At 44.9% G+C, this 15005-nt stretch overlaps 3 protein-coding genes across 3 annotated transcripts; 2 read left to right on the top strand and 1 right to left on the bottom strand.

Moving 5' to 3' along the window:
- The first annotated feature begins 4911 nt into the window (after positions 1-4911).
- LOC128709563 (gelsolin-like) lies at positions 4912-6152 on the top strand. Its single transcript, XM_053804570.1, has 2 exons — positions 4912-5142; positions 5214-6152. The coding sequence occupies exons 1-2, from the start codon at positions 4912-4914 to the stop codon at positions 6150-6152; spliced, it is 1170 nt and encodes a 389-aa protein (XP_053660545.1).
- A 1750-nt stretch (positions 6153-7902) lies between these two features.
- On the top strand, positions 7903-12811 carry LOC128709562 (gelsolin-like). Its single transcript, XM_053804569.1, has 7 exons — positions 7903-7962; positions 9909-9983; positions 10051-10537; positions 10603-10817; positions 10887-11969; positions 12044-12280; positions 12749-12811. The coding sequence occupies exons 1-7, from the start codon at positions 7903-7905 to the stop codon at positions 12809-12811; spliced, it is 2220 nt and encodes a 739-aa protein (XP_053660544.1).
- A 1403-nt stretch (positions 12812-14214) lies between these two features.
- On the bottom strand, positions 14215-14913 carry LOC128709885 (uncharacterized). The gene is made up of 2 exons (XM_053804922.1): positions 14700-14913; positions 14215-14618 (listed from the first exon to the last, which is right to left on the bottom strand). The coding sequence occupies exons 1-2, from the start codon at positions 14911-14913 to the stop codon at positions 14215-14217; spliced, it is 618 nt and encodes a 205-aa protein (XP_053660897.1).
- Positions 14914-15005: the final 92 nt, after the last annotated feature.

Genomic DNA, 15005 nt, shown 5'->3' with positions numbered 1-15005 from the left:
GCGGCAGCTTTCACTTCTTTTGTGTCTCACAAACAGTGGAGCTTCTTTTTTTTTTAAAACACCCCCAACACCAAAAATCGCCCACAGCATGTGGAGTGTTTAGATTCTAGCCCGGGCAAGGCATGGCTTTGTGTTCTTTCCACTGCCGCGAGTACACTGGACACACCCTAAAATAGGGAACGACACCAAAGGCAACAAAGGCTCCATAATAAAAAACGGAAGCAAGATTCTCGCAGGATCCCCCGTAAGCATACGCGGCAGATGGTACAGAAATGGGGAGACGAGCGGCAAAAAGGATAACTTCCCACCGTGTAGCCACGGTAATGTTGCGATATAAATAATTCATGACCTCCTTAAATGGGTGAATGGAACATGGGGGTTGCAGAGCAGAGGGTTGAAACACAGGGTGGTCTCCCCATTGGGGCAGGAGGTATGAGAAATGGGGAAAGTAGGAAGACGAGAAGGGCCATTTAAAGGGAGGGTGGAGTGGTATTTAAAGAATGTAATAAATACGAACCTCTTTCGGCTGGTTCACCGTACACCGACCACGTACGCGACTACTTTAAGTGGCTTTCTCCTCCAGAGCGGTGGAGCTTCCCCGCAGACGTCACACAGTCTTCAATGGGGGTGCATTAGCTCGCTTATCTTTCGCATTCGCCGAGTGTCCTTTTTTACCGAATCCGTTAGTCCCTTTTTCCCGTTCCACTTTGCCGCAATCAGCATGCTTGACCCGTCGTTCCGGATAAGGTAGCGCAAAGGATGCGCCACTCCCTTTCGCGTGCCTTCGGCAGGGCTGGCAATCCGCTGCACCCAAACAAAACGGACACTTCCGGAATGATAAACTAGATACTCCCTGGCCGGTCAGCGTACGACCAACGTACCAAATCGGGCGGCCCCACTCAGTCGGTCTGTGCTGGTGATGGTTTCATTCATCAGCCGTCCGAAAATCGGGTCTCATTGGTCCAATTTGTACGCTTTCCGGTTCGCCGAACCGGATAGGTGTTCGATCAGGTGCTGGCCAGGGAAATTTTTGCCTGAATCTAGGAACCTCCAACCGTCGCCACCGGAAAACTCGGAACGCTTTTCGTTTGCCGACCTTTCAAAGTGACCCGGAGAATGGCACACAGAAACCGGAAACCCTGGACACGCCTACACACGAAAGTTCGTCGCTTCCCGGGCTCGAAGTTGGCCACCGTTCGTGAACGAATGCACGGGCCTATTTTCCGGAATTTTCCGTGCAATGTTTTCAACCGTAGTCATGGAAGCAGCAGGGGTGGATACTTTGACTGTTTTCCACTGTTTTTCGTGCAAACCGTAATAGGTTTGCTTTGGCACACAGCACATCCGGAAGTGTTGGGGAAGCGAAAAGGAAAATTGGGAAAATCTTTGTACCGTCCTTCGTGAAAAATCACAAACACTGTCGTAGCTAACTGCTTTCACACCCTTGGCACAGTAATTGGCATTTTGCGTTGATTTGGGGCAATATTTTGCGTGATTTGTTGATTAAACAATTCTATAGTTTTTTTTTGCTCTTTTGCACAATAAATTCACACACCTCAGCACACACACACACACGTGCCCAAGCTCACCCAGTCCGTCCGGGGGGGGACCTTTAATGCTGCGAAACGATGCGAAAGGATGCCCTACTGTCCGGTGACCGAGCGCAACCGACCCAATATTATGAAACATCCAGCTCGAACTAATCTTCTCTCTCTCGGAGCATCGCTTGTTTAGCGTCGCAGCAGCCTTCGCCTATTCGGGATGTTCACACACACACACATACGCGCACCGAGTGACTCGCTGTATCCTTTTGTGTCACCTGCTTTCGTCATTCACCACTACCAGCACCATCTTTTTGACAGATGAGAGAGCACGCAACCGAGCACGAAGCAAAGGAAAAGTAACACGCGCTCGTCTGCATTTACTGTCGGGAAAATCGGGAAAAAGGCGAGTCCTCTCGCAAGGGTGCCTTATTCTCTACCGCTCTATTTTCGAACACGCACACAAAAACGTGCTTTTCCTTTCGTTCCTTCCTACTTTCTGTTTTATACATTTCTCTTCTCCCTTTAACGTTGTTTCACCAAACAAACGCGGGAACCCCTGGTTGATTTGGGAAGAATCCCTTTCTTCCTTTACGAAGGGAACAATACAAAACGGACCCTTTTTAAAATACGTTCGACGTTCGTTCCTCCTTCCCTTCACTTCGGTAAAGAAGCAACAAAACACAGCGAACGAGGAACAGCATTGCGTTTAACGTTTTCGAAATCCATCCCTCTTCCGTTGGGAAATTGGGTTTGTGTCTTGGATAGATTGTTGCTCTGATATCCGGCTTTCGCCCCGTTTCCGCTCGGTGCGACTTTCCCGAATTTCCCCTGCAATGCGAACACGAATGAGGCAGGCGAATGTTCGCGGTTTAATTCATGCCGGCTGATGAACATGCTTCTTTCGTTAAGTTTTCCCCGGTGGCTCGTCAGGATGAAGGATGTGTTCATCAGATGTCCTTTTCAAATTCTCTGGGGTGGGGATTTTCAGTTTCTTTTTGGAGGGGATGAAATATTTCAGGACATGAATGAATTTCAGTGCTTCCTATTTTCTATATCCACCTAGAGTTGTTTGCTTTTCTTAAATCAGTAAAATATTTCGGTTTATTAAATAATACTCTGAGATTCTAATTTTTAATATTTATATTTCATATTTAGTATTATAATTTTTAATTTTTATAATTTTAATTTTTTCACGATCAAAAAGAACATAAGGGATGAGAGTAGGTAGTGGAGACGAGTGAAGGTGAAGCGAAATAATTATTACAATCAGTTTCAGAGTCCACGCTACAAATTGTAAGCTGTAATAAAGTTTAACGAAAATCACTCTAACTTCTGAGAAATAAATTAAGATTCTAAACAGATAGAATGTGAAGTATCTTCACACCCTTCACCCCCATATTCTCCTTTACGCAGGATTTGGGACTGGGACCTGTAGAACCAAGTGCTTCGAAAAAAAAACTCTAGACTCTATATCTTCATACCTTAGTAAATTTACACACCAAGTGGACAACAACTTCACACGTTTCTCGTATTCGTTTACTGCAGCTGCAACTGCAACTACACATGTCATCATGCCTGTGGTATTAGTTGAATTTAATGGCTAAGAGATCCTGCCTTATCAGTGAGAAGATATATTACCTATTACGGCGTTAAGTTAAACTTTCCATAGGATAGTTGTTATTGGTGCTATAATTAGGTTATAAAGCCTATAAAAACTGTAAGGAATTGATAAGGCTATGAACAGATCAAAAGTGATAAAGGAAATTGTTGTTTTTCGATACCTCATCAGAAGCATACGTATCAAGTATTACAATTCCCATGAATTCCAGGCGTATATAAACATTTTAAAACATGGTCAAGCAAGGTGACTCGATGATACGGATACGTCTGACAGTAGAGGAAAATACAAATAAGTACTACAAAAGAATCATAGTTCCATGTACAGTTGTTTTGCTTCCCACAGAGTACGTCATCAATTCATCTGATAGAAATCGAACACTAACGATGCTTACGACTGAAAGATCGTTTAGCAACTAGACCAGATCCCAGACACACTGGCAGTGATTTGTTTTGCTGCATACCAGTTCATACTGAATCACTTGTTTGTCTGATTACCGGCTCAGTGAAATGCAAGGCAGACGTAGTTCGGAATTTCCTTATTGTACGATAAGCTTTTACATTTTTTGTGTAAAACATCTTATTCATCCAACAACAGCACTATGTTACAGCGTCCGTGATTGACTCTCCTTGCTTTACCACCACAATCAATGCGGTTCACTCAAAAGTTAAGACTTGTTCGAAGTCTTGCGTCCAAGCATGCTGGACAATCCCTAGTTAAGTATCAACATGAAATATAATGTGTATAGTAACAGCATAGTCTCACGACCACTTGCACCGCACACTTGAAGCAGAGTTGTCCAACCATAGTGGTTTCAAATGCATTTTTTAACTCATTTTTGCCTAAATGACGATAGGTTCAATAAACGTTGAAAAGAGGATATTTAGAGATCCCACAAGACATCCTTATCAACTCTAGCACATCCTCCTCTAATGTTGTTTATAGATGTCTTGAGAATAATCCTCTTTTTGTTTAAAATTCATGGAATTTAACTAACTTTTTTGCATCAAAGGTATTGTTAAAAATTCTTTCAAAAAATCACACTTCAATTCAACCTCAACTATAAATCTGGCTCTTTCTACGCTTATTTCTATGCGTCTATCTTCGCATTTTTCATCGCAATGTTTCACACCTCTGTCCAAGACTACTCCCAATACCTTCGATGTGTGAATCAGTAAAGATGACCGTACGTCCATCCCTTTCTGGTGTCTATGCAACGGACGTGATCTTCAATTATTTTCCTACGATCGTATCGCATCTACCGTACGCAACGCACAACGGAAATTTGATTGTATTTGTTGCGGCGCGATACATTCGAAAGCCTACGAATATAAATGATCATCAGCTCCGTTGCGGCATTACGTTCACAGTGCTACACCGGTGAAGTTGACCACACGAGCTCCTGCTGCAAGGTAAGAAACATTGTGGAAGATTTGTGATTGTTGTGATTGTTGGGTAGTGTTCTGAGTTGTTATCGATTCTGTGGCCCTTGAAGCGTATCCTAATAGGAGATCGTAGTGCTTCTAGCGTCACACGTCCGCAAACCTTGAACTCATCGGCTTGATCACGTATACCGTCTATCAACGTGAAGGCTATACGGGTCATCGACAACGTAAAACAACCCGCCTGTACAATACGCTTCTCGTTGATAACCGTGACATCAATGACACTGAGCTGTTATTGAAACACGCAGCACACTGTTCAAGAAAGTAGCGATCTTTTACGTTCTACGTTGTTTCGTTGTACAGAATGGCTCGTTTGCTCGTTTGCACATTCCTGCTGTCCGCGGTTTCCATCGCCCTCATCCACGGTGCAACGATCGCTAGCGGTCCGGGCAGGAAGCTGAACATTCCCGCCTTCAACAATGCAGGCAAAACGGTTGGCTTGGAGGTATGGCGTGTTGAGAACTTCCAGCCCGTAGTCATCCCCAAGGCAGAGCATGGAAAATTCTACACCGGCGATTCGTACATCGTGATGAACGTAAGTGATAATCGAACGGACCGTAGCGATAAGCACTAGCTATGACTGTTCTCATTTGTTCATGCCCCCAGACGAAGGAAGACAAGAATAAGCTCAAATCGCACGACATCCACTTCTGGCTCGGAACGAAAACTACCCAAGATGAGGCCGGTTCTGCGGCGATCCTGTCCGTCCAGCTGGACGACATGTTGGGCGGTGTGCCGGTACAGCACCGAGAAGTCGAAGGTACGGAATCGGATCTGTTCCTCGGCTACTTCAAGGGTGGTGTGCGGTATCTTGAGGGTGGCGTTGCCAGTGGCTTCAAGCACGTAACCACCAACGATCCGGGCGCGAAGCGGCTCTTCCACATCAAGGGCTCGAAAAACATCCGCGTGCGGCAGGTAGAGCTAGCGGTGTCGGCCATGAACAAGGGTGATTGCTTCATACTGGATGCGGGTCGTGAAATTTACGTGTACGTTGGACCCCATGCAGGGCGCGTGGAGAAGCTGAAGGCTATCAATTTCGCCAACGATCTACGCGATCAGGACCATGCCGGACGGTCGAAGGTGCACATTATTGATGAGTTTTCCACGCTGACGGACCAGGAGAACTTCTTCACGATTTTGGGCTCCGGATCACCGACCCTGGTGCCGGATCAATCGACGGCTGCAGCTGATGCCGCTTTCGAGAAGACGGATGCGGCACGAGTGCAGCTGTACCGCGTAACCGATGCAAAGGGTAAACTAGCCGTCGAACCGATCACTGAGCGCCCGCTGAAGCAGGAGTTCCTCAAGCAGGAGGATTCCTTCATCCTGGACACTGGCAGCGGTCTGTACGTGTGGATCGGCAAGGGAGCGACCCAGCAAGAAAAGACACAAGCGCTTGCCAAGGCGCAGGAGTTTATCGGCTCCAAGAAGTACCCGGCCTGGACACCGGTCGAACGGATTGTGCAGAACGCTGAAACGGCTCCATTCAAACACTTCTTCCAGACCTGGCGCATTGCTGGATCGAACCAATCGCGTTTGGTGTAAATGTTTGCTGAGAGTGTCACGTAGCAAATGCGATTGTTTTAGAACAATAAATGAGATTATGTACTAAGCAGTGTGAGGAGCTTTATTGTGAATTTATTTATACAATTAGTTGACCATTTTTGATGATCCATTCCAATGTTTTTAAAACATCTCTAGCACATTTTAGAATTGCGTTTCTCACAGCTTCCAAGAAGATTTTTCCACGTTTGTTCACTTTTCACTTCAACCATTTAAAAATATTAATTGGAGATGATTATTCCTCACTGTAAATGGCTCTATTAGCAATTCCCATATCATGCTCCCAGCTAAATGGAATTGACTTAATTACACCTCCATGACGATGAAGGTTATTTGGTTTTAAATATATGCGACCTTTTGGAAACCCCATCGGTACAAAACGTTTATCATTTGGTATTGCGAATGACTTGGATTGCTCAGATACCAATGTGATCATATTTCCCTTATGCGAACAAAAGTTTTATTTTTTTTACATTTACTAATATCAATGAGTATTTCCTCTTTTTTGTCATGTAAATCTAATACATTTGATTAAAATCTTTCAGTGTATTTTTCTTCATAAATTTTTCTTAATCTTTTTTTGTTTAGGCTCCCGGTTAGTATGACTTTTGATATTTTTTTTTTTATTAAATATAGTTATAATTCATTTTACGTCCCATTTTTTTCAAACGGACATGCAAAATGATGATTTTTTCATTCTACTAGCTCCGTTATGGATTATTTTTTGCAATTTTTTGTTACGTTATTTCGTCATTTTTTATTAATTTAATTTTTTCTTAGTTAACAAGTTAAGAACTTTCATTTTCTTGTTTTTTGTGTCCACTTTTTTTTTTTATTTTGAGTTGAAATGTGTATATAACTACACTAGGGATGTACAATTTTATAATGATTCTATCAATTTTAATTTATTTTAAAGGGCTCGCACCAGTATTCTGAAGTAATAAGAGTATTTATCATTGAACGATAAATTGAGTGTTCTGGAATTCTTTTGCTTCTATTAAAAAAGTGTGCGTAGTAAAAAAAAACAGTTTAAAAACTACATTTCCAGGTCCGTTTTTGCTTTAAGTTTGAAAATCACTGTGCCTGTCGGCGGCCTTCTCTCCACTGCAATGACTCATCTTCAACTCTCCCGCAACGATGCATGCTCTACATCTCTCTCAACCAGATATGAAGGGTTTTTTTTCGGTCTCTATTTCATACAAATACACCACTATAGTACTCGTAGTACTCTCGCGGTGTGTTCACGTGCCGCGACGAAGCTTACCCAACCGCTGGAACGTACCGGCTCAAGTTCAAGCTCAATATTACTCTCTGTTTATCCACCAACGACAGCTTCTCATGCGTTTACCCCCCAAAAATCCCACGTTCAAGATACGGGTGCGGGACGTTCCCGCGTCAGGAAGGGTGACAAATCGAGCCCCGTTCGGCGCCATCCCCATGACACACCCGCGGGGTTCCAACGAGGCCAAAATGTTCGGTTTTGCGAGATAAACACACCACAGCTACAAATGCCGGTTTCATGCGATAGAAGCGTTACAGTTCCGCGCTAGAAGTCGCGTGCTGCGGATGCCGACAGTGCCACTAGGTTTCGTTCGCTACCATTTGAAGTGTGTGTGTTTGTGGGTGGAATTGTGTGTGACGGGTTTTATCGGTGATCAAGCGTACTGCTGGAAGTGATCGGTTATTATTGTCACTACTGTTAGAACGTGGGCTGCGCAGTGAATACGAAACGATGCATCCAGCATTTGAAAGTGCCGGCATTAGCAAGGGTCTGGAAGTGTGGCGAATCGAGGTGAATATAGCACTTTGGCGAGATTGCAATAGAACGTAACAACTTGAAGAGAGAGTTGGGGAAAAAAAACGATTAAAAACAGGTTTTTCAAAGCAAAGAAACACACGGAACACAAAGTGAAGATGCGTTGCAAACAAACGAAAAATCGCGATCGCAATTTGCCAACAATTCTGAAACAGCGGAAATCGTCCCACACTTTAATACGGTTGAAAGAAAACAAAAAAAAACACACACACATTGCCAGTGTGTTTGTGAGCGTTTTGTGATTTTTTGGCCACTGTTCTTCTCGTTTTATTATTTCGCCGAGACATCGCTATCGATTTGGCGTCCAATTTGGACACGGTTCGGCAGCAAACATAAAACGCGCTGGTAATGGCATGATGTGATGCCGGAAGGAAAACAACATGCACACCATCACACTGCCATGAAGAGTGATGGGCAGATGTGTAGATGCAATGGTGGCGTACAGTGGGATTGGTTTTTTTTTGTTTCTTTGGAAAATCGATGGCACCCGACTGTCGGGTTGGGAAATGCGTAATAAATTATACCAAAATTCTTACAACGTTCGTGTCCACTACTCCTGGCGCAACAGTAACTCCCAAGAGTTCTACCCTTCCTTTTGCTGTGGCTGGAAATTACACCAGCGTGTCTAATCCAACGCGAGGTGGTAAATAATACCTGACTCACGGAACCCTGCCACAATGTTATCTGTTGTGCGATGCTGTTGGGCAGATAATTATCAACCACGCGTAGTTACGTGCCATACGCGAGTTATGGTCTGGCTGTGAAACGACAAGGCGCTTCGCTACGCGATGCGAACCAGGAAACGCTGGGGCACTAGCCGCTAGGTTTCTTTGGTGATCATGTTTTCATCTTCGGCATTTTAAAAATAGACACCAAAAGACATACATCAGGAAACCGTACTGGAATGCACTAATGTGTGCCAGATGTTTTGTTTACATGCGCTCAAAACACTGCCATGCAGTGCATTAATCATGCTCTTTCATCATGCTCAAGTCATGGGAAAGAGAGGAGTAAGTTTTTTTTTTTTTTATTTAGAATATCCATTATTTATTTTATAATAAATATTTTTTATACTATAGTTTAATATACCCACCGGGATCCATTAAATTATTCTTAACAACTCGTCTCAAATATTAAGCAACAGCTGCATCGCCTTTGCAATGTTTGCAACAGCAACGGTTAACGTACCGAAACGATTACTCAAACGGTCAATAAGGCGTCAATCGAGATAAGATAAGACCGTATCATATCGACCCATTTGTACCGATATCTATGCTACGTACGAACAGCACAACAAACTCATACCTTCAAGCGAAACGCAATTAACCGCTGGTTTTTTTAACACACCAAAATCGAAACCCACCATCGTTACCGGTACAGAGGGTGGTTCATTTTTTTTTTTTTGGGGATGTATTTTTAGCGAAACCGTGTTAATGTAAACTTTGCCGCACGATGTATTTACAGTGAACGTTTGTTGTTGTTCCTTTTACCAGTGTGGAGTCACATTCTATTTAATTAAAATTGCACGACTAATCTACTCGCAAACAGTCGGCGATTATGTGCCCGTATCGAATGGAGACTATTTCCGTAGAATTGTAGCCCGGTCGAAGGGCAAATATGCGTCTCTGCTGTGCTTAAACTCCGAACCCAAGGTTAGGAGTGAAGAGACAACGGTTGGAGCTATGCATCTTCTAAACGATCCGTTTCACTGCACCCTCCGACCTTGTGAGTCATGGGAAATTCAACCACAAAGTCATAGACAAGCAATCGTCACGGACCGCGCACCGATAAAGCGTTTCGATGCAAATGGTTTTTGACAGGGGCATTGTTTTGACAGGGGCAGGGGACGGATACAAATCACTGTCATGATTCACTCGTGCTGGAACTTTTTAAAAAATCGATCATACTTGATATTCTTGCAGAACTTCGAACCAGTGCCGGTACCGGTGAAGGAGCACGGGAAATTCTACACCGGTGATTCCTACATCGTGCTCAACGTGAGTCATGCTGGTGTCTTCCCGCGGGGCGTCACTTGTAAGAAAAGTCTTCTCCTCCCCATTGCAGACGAACGAATCGAAGAGTGGAGTGCTGTCGTGGGACATCCACTTCTGGCTCGGGTTGGAAACATCGCAAGATGAGGCTGGTTCCGCTGCCATACTGACGGTCCAGCTGGACGATCGTCACAACGGTGCTCCGGTGCAGCACCGTGAGGTACAGGACCACGAGGGTTCCCTGTTCCTCAGCTACTTCCCCGGAGGCGTTCGATATGCGGCCGGGGGCGTTAAGAGCGGCTTCAACGAGGTAGAAACCAACGCCGCCGGTGAGAAACGGCTGTTCCAGGTGAAGGGTGCCAAGAACGTACGCGTGCGCCAGGTTCCATTGGCGGTCGGGTCGATGAACAAGGGTGACTGCTTCATACTGGATGCCGGATTCGATATCTACGTGTATGTGGGATCCTCAGCGAAGCGGGTCGAGAAAATTAAGGCCATCAGCGCTGCTGGTCAGATTCGCGATCAGGACCATGCGGGTCGTGCCAATGTGCACATCTTGGGTAAGGGAGCAATCGGTTTTGCAATTCGCGATCAGTCTGAATGTAAGAACGTCTTTCGGTTGCAGATGAGTTTGCCAGTTCCTCGGAACAGCAAGAGTTCTTCGACGTACTGGGAGAAGGTTCCCCTGAGGACGTAGCGGAAGAATCCGAGTGCGATGAGGTGTATGAACGATCCGACTGTAAGGCAATCACCCTCTACCACGTGTCGGATGCTAGCGGATCGCTAGAGATCACTCCCATCGGAGAGCGACCATTGAAGCAGAGCATGCTGGATTCGAACGTAAGTAATCCAAACTGCAGCTTCGGTGGACCGTCATGATTTCCACAACACCGCCATTCCTTTGATCAGCAGGACTGCTACATTCTGGACACCGGAGCAGGCAGCATTTACGTGTGGATCGGTAAGGGCGCAACGGGTCAGGAGCGTTCGCAGGCGATGGTTAAAGCGCAGGAGTTCATCACCGCCAAGGGCTATCCGGTGCATACGGCAGTGCATCGCGTTGTGGAGAATGGCGAAACAACCGACTTCAAGCAGTTCTTCTCCAGCTGGCGCGATAAGGGTCTTAACCATGCGCAGCTTATCAAAACCGCCATGGGCAACGGGGACGAATCGGATGCCGACGCAGAGTTTGATGCTGAAGTTTTGCACACCTTCAAGAAGAACGGTGGCCGTGCCCTTGGCTTCATGCCGGACAATGGTCAGGGAGCGATCGAAATATGGCGCGTGCAGAACTACGACCTCGTGCCGGCGGAACCGGACGCGTTCGGAACGTTCTTCGCCGGTGATTCCTATCTCGTGCGGTATGAGTACACCGTCAAGGCCGGTGGGCAAGGGTACATCGTGTACTTCTGGCAGGGCAAGACATCCTCCACCACGGAGAAGGGAGCCTCCGCGATGCACGCCGTCCGCATGGATGACGAGCTGAACGGCAAGGCTATTCTGGTCCGTGTCGCGCAGGGTAACGAACCGCGCCACTTTATGAAACTGTTCAAGGGCAAGATGGTTACCCTGCTGGGTGATCACGACAAGCAGTCCGCGGATGATACGAAACTGTTCCGCGTGCGGGGCACCTGTGCGGATGATGTACGGGCGGAAGAAATGACCCCGAGCGCTTCCTCCCTTGCATCCGATGATGTGTTCCTGCTGAAGACAGCGGGAACCGTCTACATCTGGCACGGTGTCGGTGCATCCGATCTGGAGAAGGACATGGCGGCAAACATTGCTGGAGTTGTTGCGCCGGACGCTAGCCCGGAAGTCATCGCAGAAGACTCGGAACCGGAAGAGTTCTGGAACGCACTCGGTGGAAAGGATGAATATGATCGCGAGCTCGATCCGCCAGGAGCACCCTTCTTGTCGGCCCGTTTGTTCCACTGTCGCATTCTGTACAACAAGAAGCTGCGCGTCGAAGAAGTGCCTCACTTCGAGCAGGAAGTAAATATGACTTCCAACATTGTTTAAACCAGCCTGATGTGTATTCTAAACGTACTCTAATCTACCCTCCGCAGGATCTCAACGTTGACGATGTTATGGTACTGGACGGAGGTGATGAGATCTACTGCTGGATTGGTAATGGAGCGACCGAGGAAGAACGCAGCAAGTCGATCGACATGGCCCGTCAGTACATCCGTACCGATCCATCCGAACGCACGGAAGAGACGGTCCCGATCGTTGTTCTCAAACAGGGCGCCGAACCGAGAAGCTTCAAACGCTTGTTCCCCACATGGGACGATGGTTTCTGGGAGGTTAGTCGTTAATTCGATGTTCCAGTGTGTTGCCTTAACATTGTGCTAGTAGCCGTGTGAGCCACAACAACAAAAAATCTTCCCGGTGTAGGAGGCCTGCTACACTACGACCTGCTGTTGACTATGCTACCACCTTTACCTAACTCTTAATTTTCCTTATCGCTTGTCTAACAAAATTATAATTGTTTCCCCACTACTCCACTAGTCCACTACTCTGTTCGTTAATTGGTTACCGTTGTTTCGGCTTTAAGCGTCTCTAATCGTGCCGCCGTCCGAATTGTTGTATTACTAAGCGCTGCTGTATGTACAAACGCTTGCACATGGGTTACCTACGGAATGGTTTGTTAGTTGTTTGAACTGTAAAACGAATTAATCAGTTGCCAAAGTGTAGTTTTTTTCCCAAAAGTATGGTGCTGTATCAAAAATTCATCTTATCTTCTGTCCGTGTTTTTTCTCTCTCCCTTACAGTCTCAAATGTCATACGAAGCGTACAGGCAGCAAGCATTGGAGCAAAACCAACCTGCTGCTTAAATACGCGTCGGGTCGTATCATGAGTCATTTATTTCATCAAACGAGTTTTGGGATCATATAATCTTGCGACATTTCACTATGTTTAATAAAAGCACAAAAATGTACTAATGTAGTAAAAGAGTTTTTTATTTATGAGGCAAGTATAATAAACAAGCAAAGTTCATATCTAAATAGATCACCATTGTGTTTATCTAATTTGCGCAAAACTATTGCAAACTTTTAATAATCGATTGTTGCAATGCAAATTGCGTAATTTCAGTCCACTAGGCAAGAGAAGCCCCTTAATTTATGCAATTATTTTTTCAATTATATACCCTTATTTCAAACTATTGTTATAGACATGTACAATAAAACCAAAAAATCGTATATTATCGCCGTGTCAGTCGAATAATGGCTCAAGAACATTATTTTGCATATTTACAGATGTCAAGAAACAATATAGTGTTGTATAAAAAACTGTGTTTAAAACACTACAAGAGTACATAATAGAGGAAAACAATAAGTCAATAAAAACAATAAAGCCAAATCACACGTATTTTTGATAAATTTGAGATTGCCTACAATCAAAAACTTTTATTTATTTTTCTTTCGTTCAATCTGACCTATCTTACCTTATCATTTATCATTCAACCAAGGACACCGATGAATTTACTTCGTACTTAGCTTTTAGCGAAGAAGGCGAATTGACCTGGTTCAACTTCTCTGCAAATAATATGTATAGTCTTTATCTATTGGCAACATTAATTTGCACTATGTTTTGAGTCTTCATTCACAACCATTTTCCTGCTATTAATTATGATTTCTATTGGTTTTCTACTCACTATCCAACGAGAATGCATGCGATGATGAAGCATTTACGGAACAAATTGGACCACAGACAGTGAATTGCTCGAGTCATTTGATTAGATTGAACCGATTATACATTTTGTCAAAGGAAGGGAAACTCATAAAGATTGTAAGTACTTGCTGCATCATAGCGATAAAGAACATGGTTGCAGACCGGATTTGAATTAGTGCCACCATGCAATAAAAAGCAAAGCTGTCTAGTAATAGGTATTTAACAGTCAAATAACAATTATAAAGCCATATAATGAATACATTATTATGTAATGTATTGTTGAAATTAAAATAACTAAATACAATTTTAACTAAACCTTTAGAAATCCTGAACAACTGCTTCCTTCTTACAGCATTCAAATTTCGTTAATTTTATTATGTTCTCAATATATATTTATCTTTCTCATCAAAGTCTTTTGCGCCAGAACATCCTGATAATTGAGGGCATGATAGTATATCGTACTTTATTCATATGCGTCTTACATTTCTAACCAAAGCCATGATTGTCAGCAACGCAGCTCATTTCGATGTCCACCGGATTGCATACATTTAGGCTGTGTATGTCGTTATTCAGCCGCCTCAAGCTCACCGTGCAAGCCGCTTACATCCTCCTTGTTCGATAGTTTCTCCCGCAGCTCGACACACTTTTCCGAATCATCGCGGAACTCTTCCGGGCAGGAAAGGGTAAACTGACGCCACAGACAAAAAACAAAATCGAACCCTTCCGGATTGCACTTTGCCTCGTCGGTAGGCGCAAACGCACTGTCGGCTGCTTCCACCTCGTCGAAACACTGCTTGATGAATCCTTCCGCCAGCGGGACCTTCCACTCGATCGTGCTCATATGCTCCATCACCGCTTTGGCAAGATCCGTGTGTACGAGGGCACCACTTTCGTCCGCAATACCTTCCTTCTTTGCGATACATTCGGTGATACAGTTCAGATGCTCACGATTCTTCATCATTTCCTCATCTGTGTACGGGGGGGGGGGGGGGACACATCCATGAGAAGGACTCTAAACGTATGAACAACACCGGCATGTTGGATACTTACGAGGCACCTCCTCCAAACCGAGCTCCCCGATGCAGGCGGTACGAACCTCGGCAAATTTGGCGTGAATTTCGCTCTGGTCGAACCCATCGTTACAGCAGCGCATCGAAGCATCACGACGCACTCTCGGTCCCAACACCGACCGTTCGAACCGGCCGCCGGCCACTGCACACACCACGACAAGCAACGCAACGCTCAAAATCAACACCTTAGCCATTGCTTATGCACCGTACCGACGGTTTGGATGGATCGCACTGTCCACCTAGAATGCTGTGGTACGCTTTTATACGATGCACCTGCAAGACCTGC

This window comes from Anopheles marshallii, chromosome 2, assembly GCF_943734725.1.
Source record: "Anopheles marshallii chromosome 2, idAnoMarsDA_429_01, whole genome shotgun sequence".
Classification (NCBI taxonomy): domain Eukaryota; kingdom Metazoa; phylum Arthropoda; class Insecta; order Diptera; family Culicidae; genus Anopheles; species Anopheles marshallii.
This window is presented reverse-complemented; position numbering and strand designations above follow the sequence as displayed.

Coding starts and splice junctions, on each gene's coding strand:
- LOC128709563 (XM_053804570.1), top strand. CDS start 4,912: ATGGCTCGTTTGCTCGTTTGCACATTCCTGCTGTCCGCGGTTTCCATC. Junction 5,143..5,213: donor ATTCGTACATCGTGATGAAC/GTAAGTGATAAT, acceptor TCATGCCCCCAG/ACGAAGGAAGACAAGAATAA.
- LOC128709562 (XM_053804569.1), top strand. CDS start 7,903: ATGCATCCAGCATTTGAAAGTGCCGGCATTAGCAAGGGTCTGGAAGTG. Junction 11,970..12,043: donor TGCCTCACTTCGAGCAGGAA/GTAAATATGACT, acceptor TACCCTCCGCAG/GATCTCAACGTTGACGATGT. Junction 12,281..12,748: donor GGGACGATGGTTTCTGGGAG/GTTAGTCGTTAA, acceptor TCTCCCTTACAG/TCTCAAATGTCATACGAAGC.
- LOC128709885 (XM_053804922.1), bottom strand. CDS start 14,913: ATGGCTAAGGTGTTGATTTTGAGCGTTGCGTTGCTTGTCGTGGTGTGT. Junction 14,619..14,699: donor CGGTTTGGAGGAGGTGCCTC/GTAAGTATCCAA, acceptor CCCCGTACACAG/ATGAGGAAATGATGAAGAAT.